Here is a 12,185-nt window from a genome sequence, read left to right as displayed (position 1 = left end):
ACAATGGAACGAGTGGGGAGACGTTCTTGAATGGGTGCTTCTATCAGAAGGTGGCCACAACACAGCGCCACACATTGACAGCCACGGACTTGGAACGTGGATCACCGCCCAAGAAGGATATATTGGCTTTGGTTGGATGTCACGCCCAACGCGTCAAGAATGGAATGATTGGACGGTTGACCCTCAAGGCTATAGCGGGGGCCGGTGGCGATATGTTATTCTCAGGCCTGGCCAGACGGTTTTCTTTGATTCGGGCACAATTCACCTTGTTTTCCGGGCACGTGGTGGGCAAACTCTAGCCCTTGGCGGCCACATCCTCCTGTGGTCGTCTGTTGAACAATGGCTGCAAATTGTCATCGAAGAAGTACGGAATCCAACCGTCACCAACGAAGACATTAACCGTAGTGCACCTACCTACGTTCAAGCGGTAGCAAGACTTGTCACAGCGCGGGTTAATCGTGGTAGAGTAGAAGAGCTCGGAGGCGGTGAAGCTATTGCGAGATTCTTTGATTCTGTGAAGGTAATGTTATCCAAATGTATATAATATAAACGCTAATGAAAACAGGACTTTGAATCGTGTCAACAGAGGCGGCGGGGCGCCTAGATAATGAACTGATACTCAGGTTTGCATGCAAGCAAAACCGCTCGCGTTGCATATCTTTCGTTGGGCCAGCACCCGACAGCCATCTTGCACCCGCTGAATATCCGATTTGGCAAGGTGCTAGGAGCTAGCGTTTTTGTCGTATCAGACCGTTGCAGCCACAGGGAATATGAAGAGCACTAGCTACGACAAAGCCTGTTGATGTCAATGCTATTCCGTAAGAGATCTTCTAGAAGCGCATATCCTGTCCAAACCGCTCTGTAACAACGCCACCTGCATCGCAGATAGGATCAACATGAGACTAATAACCAGCCAATTTGCGCTCCAAGAAAATGATGTATTGTTGTGGACTAAACAAAAGGCCGTATTCCAGGTTTTATACTGTAAGCATTCTGCGTGCAGTCCTCATTATCTTTTTCTCATCCTCATAACAATAACTAGCTGTCCCTACCACCCATCTCATGCGAATACGCTGAGCAGGCCTGCCGCCCGCTCACGCTACGTCTCATCCCACCTAGCCCATCTGGTCCCATTCTGGCAGCCTTCTGGCAGTATCCCCATCCCTCCCTTCTACTAAATAACAAACATAGACTGAATAGTGGCAGATTGTGGAAGAAGCTAAAGGAGAGGAAGCAGGATCTACCTAATTGAGAGGGTTGAGCTCGGTGGGGGACGTCTCATCCTTTGGTCTCATCCTTTGAGTCTGCAGACGACGTCTACACTTAATTTTAGCTCCCAAAGCTGACACCTGATTCTGCTACATAGGGGGGGCTAGATGTACAATAAAGCCACTGGCAGTCCTCCGTAGCACAACACTCGTATATATGAAGTTGTAACGGGACGGTAGTAGTATCTTTGCAACTCGTACTCCCTTCTCATACGAGAATCCTCAAGTGAGGAGGAAGTCTTCTCTTGTTCTCCGTCAGGTTTCCTAGTGTCTTAAATACACGTTGTCTTTGCCTTGATCCTTGATGTCCTTGCCCTTGCCCTAGACATTGATGTCTTTGCCCTTGGGCCTTGCGCCACTCGTGGCCATAAGTCTCGATGAGGCCTACCACAGGCCAAGCCCGTTACAGACGTCCTGGAAAGTATACTGGCAGTGTGAGTGAGCAGTATCTATTTGTGAGAACTCAATTACCGCGAATAAAAGCTACAGAAGCAGGAGCACCCCGAGAATTGCTGAAACGCCGTCAAACACATCATACGGGCTAGTTCTATACCGGGACGTTCCAGATCAGACGGCACCTGCCCCTTGCTCAACCATAGGGACCACAACAGCCGCTCTAGCTTACTTGCCTGGCGACCTGCCCAAATAATCAGCCGGAAGGCGCAAGCGAGAGAGGTGCCCCTTCCTTTTGTCCTACCGACGATTCTCTCGTCCACCCGCAAGTTTGTAACCCTCTTCAAACATATCAACAACCTCCAGTCTTTCAACCACCCGACCGTCCTATCTACCTCAACGCCTCTCAAAAATTAAGTGTCCATCCCCCTATCTTCATATTCTTATCGCATTAGAAAGCGTGTAGACTTCACAGATTGCCCAGAATAGCAACGCCCACTTCTGCCGATCCGGTCGAACGCCTTCGTGCCTTCCTTGCCGGTGACGAGACCTAGCACTTCACCATCGTAAAGAGACGCATCCTTCCAATCAAGCAACCCGCCACCACCACCCACAAGGTCGTCCTGACAGACCCCAACATGACCAGCTTCATCATGGTGAGCGGCGTGATCAAAGACGAGCATTGGCCGGCTCGCACCCTGTACGAGCTGAACCTCTTCAGCTTCTTCGACCACACAACCAACAAGGAGATCAACCCAGGAGCCCTACTTTGGCAGATCGAGCTAGCCACCAACACCGAGGGTCACAAGACGGTCAAGAACATGAGAGATACAGCCTTCGTGACGGAGGACTCTGGAGGGCGGTCGCTGGCCAGCCTCTACATCACCTTCTTTCAAGATCGCCTCGACCACGGCTCCAAGAGCCCCAGCACTTCCGCGTCCTTGCTGCAGATCCCCAAGCTCAACCGGAGCTACAACGAGTACAACATCGACAAGGACTTCGTCATTGACACAACCATCTTCGCCTTCGGCCACCTGGTCGATACTTTCAAGTCAAACAGCACTATGGAGGAAGACGAGGACATACGGCTTGCTGAGACAAGAGGGGGCTCAGGCCTCTACTACCTCGCTACCGGCCGCAATTCGAACTAGGCCTGGGGTGGCCTGCCATGGGTTCTTGACATCATCGACTCGCCGCATCAGGATATTCGACAACGTGGAGGCCCAACTGTGGTGCAGTTCATCTCAGCTTGACAATGGAGTCGGTTAGTAGGCAGGGGATTGCAATGGAGGACTGTGTTATAGATTAGGACAGAAAGGGGGCTGCTAAAGAATGAGGCATACCACACTCTATTAAATCCATATCTCTATTGTGAATAGGGACAACATCTTACGAATGTCAGGACGAAGGGACAGGCAGCCACAAGCCTACTAGTGCTGAGCCCGACGTTGTAACCATTGACGGCGCTGTCTCACGAGCTTGACGTTAGATTAAAACTTGATCGGTGACGCATTGAGTGGTGCCCGCTCGGGTGGTCCCAGAATTTTAGGTGTCTCTGCGACCTGTCAATATGGATCCCACTTCTGATACGGCGGGTAACCGGTAGCCTACTGGCTAGAAAGCCACGGCCGGGTGGAAGGCGGACCTACGGAGCCCGACCTCTGGCCTCGGACACCTGGACAAGGCGACGCTGCCGAACGCGGCGAAGTGGAGAAATCTGTTCCGAGATCGGGATCAGGGCTTTTCTGTCCTGGAGTTCCTCCCGGATCTCATGGTCGAGGGGCACAAGTGGTCTTTTGTCGCGAGTACCCTCAAGGAACGGAAGTAGTGAGGTCCACCTTAGTAGCACGTCGGACGAATTCGGAATTATGACGATTCCCGTGGCTCTGCAGCATCTCTCCCCATGATCAGGTCAAGCAACAACGATAACGGGTCAGTTGGTTAGAGGACGGGCCACCAAGTCGCCAAGTCCCATCTGCGATCACATACCCCCAAGCTTGTCATAATCTGCTAGGAACTAAACGTCATTCAGGTGGCCTGGTAAAATGCTTTGCCTCTTAAACAGGGTCTAGAAATTCAAATTTCAAAGTTTAATGCACTAATGTAACCATTCTGCGCATAAACCTGTTTGTCTTTACTTTATCCTCATAAAAATAGCTATATAAACCGGCACCACAGACAATAAATCACGCGCACCCTCAAAATTCAGAGCAACCCAAATGCAGGCAGATACGCTGAGAGCAGGCCCCGCCGCCCGCACTCGCCACGTCCCGCCTCGTCCCGTTCCTCTGGTCACCTTCTAGCAGTGTCCTCATCCCTCCCCGCTACCATCTCACCAAAAAACGAACGCAAAATCAATTTTGGCAACTTGCATAAGAAGTTAAAGGAGAGAAAAACGGGATCCACCAGGTCATGTCGTGTTCGCAATCAGTCACTGACAAGCTGCAGTCGCTCGTCCAACGAGTCCTAGACTTTATTGACGTTAGGGAAATGCGATGCATTCTTCAGTTCACTCTCCCATTCCAGGAACATCCTATCTCATCTGTGCTGCAGCTGGCTACGGCGCCTTCCTCCCGCCCTTTTTCTTCGAATCCGCCTTCAACGGGACTGCCGGGTTTCATGAACTTTTCCTCAGTATCAACCTTCTCTTTGCGTAATCTCGAAACCGTTCTCCTACGTCTTCTTATTCCTGTTGCTTCCGAGCCTAACTGTCTAATGCATCGTAAAATGCGAAAACTTTGTTGTCTTCGAATGGGTATATGCGGGCGTACGATGTCCTCATGGTCGTACCAGATGAAGGCTTCGCATCTTCTGTCTTTCGGAGCTGGACATCTAAAAACTTGACAATTTAGTTAATATGGTTCACAAACGGGAACGCAGTAAAACGAAGATATCTTACTCTGTTTTAGACGTAATAAGATGCCGTGCTCACACTCATAGTTTTCTCTGTTCTTGTTAGTGATACGCCTAACCCCTCGAAAACGCGACTGATGGGGCATGTCTCCGCATCGTCCGAACTCAGAAAATGAATTAGAAGTAAAACCCATGATTGCCAATGTGCCGCTCCTCAGCGTCCTCGTCGGCTACCTCGTCGGCTTCAAATGGCACTAAACGCAGTACTCAAACTCTCAGGTCAAGTGAAGGTGGCACTGCCTCTCCTGTTCTGCTTGGATGAAGAAGAGAAAACGAAAACGCGTCTGGATAAGAGGGGTCGCGTCCGTTTTGTGAAACAATCCCACAAAGCTTATGTGATCACTCTTGGCTCTTGGCCCCCGAGTAACAGCACACCATCAAATTGGTCATCTGTTCTGTTGATTCTCACGTAATCACGTGCAATCGTGTCTCATTCTCATGACCAGACGAATCGCGTAACTAGTCACAAGGACGCGTCTTTGTTCATACTGAAACCCAATGCCACCCTCCATCTTCCATGACCTTTGCCCGACTGGTAAACAGCGGAAGCTAATAGGCTAGAATACGACTACTTTGGCTGTGACTCACCTTCTAAATGGTCACATGTCCCGTATTGCGTATGTATTATGCACTGCCATATATCATGATGCGAAATTGTCTAATAAACCGTTAATAAGCCAGGAAGCATCACTGATGATGCAAGATGGTGTAAGCAGACCTTCGATACCATTCCATGGCTTTCGAGGACTGATCAGTGTCTATAAATACCACGCGTTCCTCCTCTCCATTAGACATCTTTCCTTTCCTTTTACATACCAGTTCCTTACCTACCTTTAACTGATCGTTGTTCTTCCCCTTCCGTGCGATATACCTACCATCATGGGTCGGTCAGAGCTAGTTTGGGTGAATCAGAGAGACCTGGAGGAAGTGGAGCGCATGGGAGATCAGGAGGGAAATGGACGCGCGTTCTTACCTCGGGGTTATCTCACAATGGATGAGGTGGACATCTTGGAGCACTGGTTGGAGGAGAATACTCAGGAAAACAAAGATCGTGCTGCGGTCACTGTCTATCGTCTTACCCATACACGACTTCCAACAGGCCAGGTTCTAGGGTTTTCGAAGTTGGAAGATCTCTGCGAACATGAGCGTCACCGAGGATCAGTGGAGGAGATTACCGCTCTGCAGATAGACATTTACAAGTTGCAGTATCGTCGCATGAAATCAATTCAAGATTGGATCAAAAGCAAGCCAGTTCTAGATGCTCGATTAATTTCTGGAGCTAAACGCATTGAGGAAAAGAGAATTAGGGACAAAGCAGTAATGAAAATAATGTAACTTCTCTACGGTCGATTGGACACAAGATGATCGACAGTATGGGCTGGGGTTTATGAGAGGATGAAATTTTGGGACCATTCGAACAGTTTTGCACATGAAAGAGAATGAATAAACTGCTATATCTTGGATAAATTAACTGTGAATGAAAAATGAATTTCTCTTTGGTTGTAGGGTGCCTAGCCTTTCCCGCGCAGGTAGGTGAAAACCGCAATTTTGGCTGCTCGCATTCACAAGTGTTTTAGGGAGTCCATACGAAATTGAGCCCTGCTCAAGTGGTCGCCGCCCCGCCGCGCCTCTCCTCTCCTCCCAGCAGCGAAATGCTTCCTATGTGACAGGCACCAAGAATGTCGTCATCGTCGAAGCACAACCAATCCAGCTAGAAACCGTAGTTTGCGTGTTTTCTGGGGAAGGAGAAAACAAAGATCAGAACGGGTTGCAAAAAAATGTAAAGTAGGCGGAATGGTAAGTTGGCCAGTCTCCTCGTCTAATAGCGAGCATCGATGCCAGTATTCAAAATTGTATCGTCTAACTGACTGTCGCTTTATATCCCGTTCCACAATGAACTACTCTTTCTTGACTGGTAAGATGACGATAAGGTGCCCACGTATTCCCGACAGTTGGAACAATCTTCCCATCCGCCATCAACAACATGCGCTGCCCTGTACGCACAAATCACCTCCTGGATTTCCGCCTTCTTCAATTTCTTGCCCTTCTTCTTGGACTTTTTAGATAGTATCGGAAATTCAAGATCTTCTGCAGCCTCCATTGTTGGCTCAGGCTTGCACTCGAGCTCGGGCTCCGGTATGGGTTCGCGCTCCAGTATGACTGCTTCCGGCTCGGGCTCTGGCAGGACGACCTCGGACTCAAGCGCCACCTCTGCCGTTGGTTCCGCTTCAGCCTCCGGGGCAACCTCAGGCTCCGGCTCTGAGGCTAAGTCCGGTGTCGTTTGTGGCGACTCGGTCGAGGCTGTGGCATCGGGCTCCGAAACAGTGGGTATTTTAGGCGGAGATAGAACCCTAGACTCGGCCGACTTGAGAGAAACCGAGTTCTCGCAGCATATCTGAACCATGCTTTTGGCCAACATCTTGGAGTACGTCGAAGCGCCATGACAGCACCCTAGAAAGACTGACCGATTAAGGGAAGCTGGGTCTTCGAACAGGTCCTCAACACGCATCTTGATAAAGCCCAAGAACCACAAGTCATCGTCCAGCAGGAGTTCGCATCCACCAGCAGCCAAGACGATGACATCCAGCGCAGGTAACGTTTTTGCAAGACGAGAGATGTTTCCCTTGGCAACATCGACTAAACCTGAGAGGCCGTAGGCTCGGGCAGCAGCGTAGACATGTACACTGATTTCGAACTGGGTTAACACTTTGGAGTCGTGTAGTGAATGTCTCTTATTGAGGGTTTGCCAAGTACCCGTGTAAAGGTAGTGGACAAGTACATGGCCTGCTTCGTCCGGCACATCTTCGATGTGGATCTCGTTGAAGTCACTACAGACCTCGTCAAGCTCGACGCTCACACGGATGAGGTCCCGTGGAACCGTGAACGGCTGTCCGGTTTTGAAGTAGATCTTGCAGCTCGGGCTCATGTAAGGGCTTTGAACGTTAGTTGAATATTCTATGTCAGTTAAAGGATGAGGCTTACGACACTGCAGGTCCAACATCAAGAGCCTCGCCGCTGGCAGAGAACTTATGCTGTTCCTGCGTCTCCGTCTTGAGTGTCTTCTTCTTCGCCATGGTTGATACTAACATGCTTCTGGTAGCAAAACGCCCCTACATAGCCATCCAAGGTCTCTTATGTATTTGGTCTATACCGCTATATTGCACCTTCTTACAGATTGTTCCACCTATAAATGCCTACTTGTGAATGCACGCCCTAAAGTGAACTGATAATGATCTTGGCTGCATGGAGGCACTTGCCCTGAATCCGGAAGCGCTCCCCGCAGACAGACAGAACCTAACGACTCTACTCACAGTATCGGTCAGCATGATGAATCACTCAGCAAGCCGGCTGTTCGAGCTCGATGTATCCTCTCTTGGGGTTTCTGTGACTTGCGTGATGCAAGCCTGCAGCCGGTGAAGGCTCCACCGCCATGCTTGGTTCGCCCTGATCTTATTAGTGGCTGTCGGTTGGTCCACGTCGTAAGTACTACGGAAGCACCCTGAACGCTCTAATGCGTGACTTATCGCCCGTCACAAAGCCACTCGCATTGCCAAGCAAGCTGTCTTTGGATTATGACGAAGGTACAGACTCAAGCATCTTGAAGCAGCTTTAGAAATTCGCTGCACCAACTAGGCCACTTATCACAGTGGTGACGACGCATGGATGCACACTCGACGGCAAGGTCACGCCGCACCGACCGATGCAATTGTAGCACACCACCGATAAGGGGAGGAGGGGAGGAGGGGAGGAGGGGAGGTTAATCTTCTAGGAGACAGACATCCTCCCCCACAACGATCCCAGCCACAACACCCTCAGAACCTTCATCGATCTCCTCGACACCACCGCCACTCAGAAGGAGCAACGTCTGAAGGTCTCTCCTTGTAGGACGGTGGGCAACACCTTCGACTTCAGCAACCCCGTCAAGTGTCACCTTCCGAACGTCTGGCAGTTCGCTGACCAGGCCGACCTCGCCCGCCTGTACGACGCCGTTTTCCGCAGCGACAAACAGCCCGACTTCATCAAGGCGGCCAACCTCTATATCTATATCTGGTTTCCCCAGCGCAGGCCCCGGCCTTCCAAGAAGCCCAACTTTCACCATCTAATTAACATCCAGAACTTCACCCTCTACAGCTGGTGTGGATATCTCCCCCGCAACAACCTGAAGGTGTATGGATGATCAACCACTCCCTATACATCGTCACTAACGCCTGGTGTCTGTACAGACAAGCTGTACCTTGGTCCTGACCACGGACCGGATGCATGACTGCACGCACTGGTCAAAGTACCCTGCCACGCCGGTCCAGTCCACACCCGGCAGCCACGCGACGGCGCCCCATGGCCCCCCTTCCACACGGATTGGCGTCATCAACGGCCACTTCCCCCATGGGGTGCTGTATCCACCTCCCCTGGAGGACAAGAACTCAAACATCGTCCCTCATCACATCTACGGTGGCATCCACTTGGACCATAGCCATGGACGGGCACTACCGCCCCCAGGCATCCTCTCGAATGACCGGCCTGCGTGGCCTGAGTCTCCCATCATCCCCAGGGAGATTTACCTAAGCTCCTCGACATCACAAAAGTAGGCCCGGCCGGTGGCCACGCCACAGGCTCCAACAAGTCTCGACGGTTGGATTCAAGCTAGAAGAATGCAGGGCATGGAAGGCCGACGGACACACTCACAGTCATAAGGCTAACAACGAGGTGAGGGGGCAGGGAGGAACACGACTGATATAGTGTCTTATTGAGGGCTAGAAAGCCATCACATAGCGAGGACGATAATGCTTTGCGTGGGAGGGAACCACGCACAAATGTATTACAGTGCGATAGACCAAAGCACCAAGAGAAAATCACTCCCAACCATGATCGCAGTGAAGCCCATGCCAGAACTCACGTTCGAATGGCTAACAGCTTCCAAGAATGGCAAGAAAAAAAAAGAAGCGCACCAAGTAGTGGAATTCCCTCCAGAGTGAAATGCTGTGCAGCCCGCACTCCACCCCAATTCCACGGTCGGTGCGATAATCAAGAAACCTAAATACTCAGCCAGGGAAATACTGTATATAAACCTAAGCATAGTTATTCAGAAGTAAGAGATTAAGTGCGGATAGTGAATAGCTATTATATACGACGAAGGGAGAGTCTCTAGAAGGCAAATGTTACGAGCGGGTCAGGGCAACCAACTGTGGCACAAAGCAAAAGCTTCGGTAATAATACCTCTGGTATCATTACCCTCTGTTCTGCACTATATAGCTACGCCGGCCAGCACCCCCAACGTAATCAACCCACAGTTACATATGTACAGCTCGTAGTTAATATCTTTTGTCGGGGTAGTGTGGGGTCACATTTAACATGGGATAGCATATTACAGCTGTACCCGCTAAGTACTGAAAGAACAGCTCCAGTACTGTCTTGCCTTGCCTAATTTTCATGCAGGAGCACCGGTCGCGATAAGGGTTCTGAAGCCACCACACAGCCTCATCTCAGTCTTGGGAGCCGGACGATAGGGCAATCCATCTTACACCCACCCCGCTTATGTTCATTCGTGAGTGGCAGGCATTCGTCATCTTTTTCCACTTCGCAGCACTTATATCGCCTAACGTGCCAATAACAGCACCGCCATGCCATGCACGAACAGGCCATCGCCGCAATGCGCATGCCTACACATTATGGAACGGCTTGGTTGGTTCTCGGTCTTTATATCAAGAGGCATTGTCAGCATGCGCTTCACCAATCAACCAGCAGTGCAGCCCCCAGACACCTCAATCCTGTCTTTGAACTAGCGCCAGCCTGATCGTGTCCGAAGTACATCAAATACTTGAAACCCCCATCTCCGCTCGGCGTTCTTTTGCATGTCTTTCTGCTGTTTCCGACGCCATCTTTGCTACATCCTTCAGTTGTCCTCCCTCAAGTATCGATCATGTCTGATCCCAAAGCATACACTGTCGCTTGGATATGTGCTGTCACTGCCGAGTCTGTCGCCGCCCGAGCTTTCCTTGACGAGGAGCATGGACCGCCACAACAGGTAGCCACGCACGACAACAATAGCTATGTTTTAGGCAGCATCGGTAGCCATAACGTTGTCATTGCGGCCTTGCCCGATACCGGCCCGACACCTGGACATGGATTGAAGAGCAGTATGCGGGACCTAATAGCCGCTTCGCTCTTGTGGGCATGGGTGGATTCGGGTGCGTCTCAATAGCTGTATTCAAAAGCCCCCACTAACACAGGCGCAGCAAATCCCAGATGGCCATCCAGTTCGCTCACAAACTACACGCCACCTCACCCAAAACCAGTATCTTCTGGGTCAACGCCAATACCAAAGCGACATTTGAAGAGTCCTACCGGTCTATGGCAGACGTCCTGGCACTTCCAGGTCGCCACGATCCTGACGTCAATATCCTAGCGCTAGTCCGCAAGTGGCTGCAGCGAGAGGACGTGAGCCCGTGGCTCATGATTATCGACAACGCAGATGATGTTAAGATGCTATGATCTAAGGATGGTATCGAAACGTACCTATCGTATCTTCCTAAGAGAACCAAGAGCAAGATTCTCGTTACGTCGCGCAGCCGGGACGCTGCAGAGAGGTTAACGGGTAACGTCAAGATGGTCTACACAGTCCCAACAATGGAGAAAGAACAGGCTCTGCAGCTTCTACAAAGCAAGCTAGGCCGCAATTTCAACGAGGCTACCGCATTACGCCTTTTACGCACCCTTGAGTGCATCCCTCTCGCTGTAAGCCAGGCAGCGGCGTACATTCACAGACGAAGTCCTCAAGTAACCGTCGATTCATATTTAGAGGAATTCCACAACAGTGAAAGGCGAAAGGACACCCTCCTTCGCAGTGATAGAGGGGATATCCAACGCTATGAAGGCGTATCTAACTCCGTCGTAGTGACATGGCAGGTGACGTTTGAGCAGATCAAACGTGAGCAGCCCAGGGCAGCCGACCTTCTTTCGCTCATGAGCTACTTTCAGGCGCAAAACATCCCCGTGTATATGCTGCATAACTACAGTAGTGGCAGCATAGGTTCTAAAGAGAGCGACGATGAGCATGGTGAAACCAGTAGCGACGACTTTGAGGATGACCTGGATATGCTCCGGGGCTACTCACTCGTTACCATGACAGCTGTGCCAGGTTTCTTGGAGATGCACTCGCTGGTGCAATTTTGCACGAAGGTTTGGATCTCAGAATATGGTTTCCGAGACCAATGGAAGACACTCTTTCTTCAATCGGCCTCACAACACTTTCCATCAGGCGTATTCAAAACGTGGCAGCAGTGTCAAACCCTGATGCCCCACATACAGCTGGTATTAGACAAAAGGCCATCAGATGAACGCAACCAACTACAATGGAGCGAGCTATTAACAAATGTGTCTTGGTACTTAGTGATGCTTGGCAACTATTCCAAGGCGGAGGTCTTAGTACAAAACGCTGTTAGGATCAGGACGGAAAGACTAGGGGAGGAGAATCCCTCTACGCTGACGAGCACGGCCAACCTGGCGTCAACATACAGGAAGCAAGGCCGATGGAAGGAGGCTGAGGAGCTGGAGGTGCGGGTGATGGAGACGAGAAAGAGGGTGCTTGGAGAGGAGCATTCCGACACGCTGTGA

At 50.8% G+C, this 12,185-nt stretch overlaps 4 protein-coding genes across 4 annotated transcripts; all 4 read left to right on the top strand.

Moving 5' to 3' along the window:
* Positions 1 to 2,299: 2,299 nt before the first annotated feature.
* CGCA056_v011837 (uncharacterized protein) lies at positions 2,300 to 2,812 on the top strand (the record flags this gene model as incomplete). The annotated part of the gene is made up of 1 exon (XM_037327081.1): positions 2,300 to 2,812. One exon carries the CDS (start codon positions 2,300 to 2,302, stop codon positions 2,810 to 2,812), a length of 513 nt encoding a protein of 170 aa, XP_037174788.1.
* Positions 2,813 to 8,146: 5,334 nt separating this feature from the next.
* Positions 8,147 to 9,282, top strand: CGCA056_v011836 (uncharacterized protein; the record flags this gene model as incomplete). The annotated part of the gene is made up of 4 exons (XM_037327080.1): positions 8,147 to 8,155; positions 8,344 to 8,739; positions 8,798 to 9,156; positions 9,279 to 9,282. 4 exons carry the CDS (start codon positions 8,147 to 8,149, stop codon positions 9,280 to 9,282), a joined length of 768 nt encoding a protein of 255 aa, XP_037174732.1.
* A 1,209-nt stretch (positions 9,283 to 10,491) lies between these two features.
* CGCA056_v011835 (uncharacterized protein) lies at positions 10,492 to 11,063 on the top strand (the record flags this gene model as incomplete). Its single annotated transcript, XM_037327079.1, has 2 exons — positions 10,492 to 10,739; positions 10,808 to 11,063. 2 exons carry the CDS (start codon positions 10,492 to 10,494, stop codon positions 11,061 to 11,063), a joined length of 504 nt encoding a protein of 167 aa, XP_037174018.1.
* A 114-nt stretch (positions 11,064 to 11,177) lies between these two features.
* CGCA056_v011834 (Kinesin light chain 3) lies at positions 11,178 to 12,185 on the top strand (the record flags this gene model as incomplete). Its single annotated transcript, XM_037327078.1, has 1 exon — positions 11,178 to 12,185. One exon carries the CDS (start codon positions 11,178 to 11,180, stop codon positions 12,183 to 12,185), a length of 1,008 nt encoding a protein of 335 aa, XP_037173962.1.

This window comes from Colletotrichum aenigma, assembly GCF_013390185.1.
Source record: "Colletotrichum aenigma strain Cg56 chromosome Unknown KSG_Cg56_contig08, whole genome shotgun sequence".
NCBI lineage: Eukaryota > Fungi > Ascomycota > Sordariomycetes > Glomerellales > Glomerellaceae > Colletotrichum > Colletotrichum aenigma.
The sequence above is the reverse complement of the archived record's forward strand: the minus strand, read 5'-3'. Positions and strand labels throughout refer to the sequence as shown.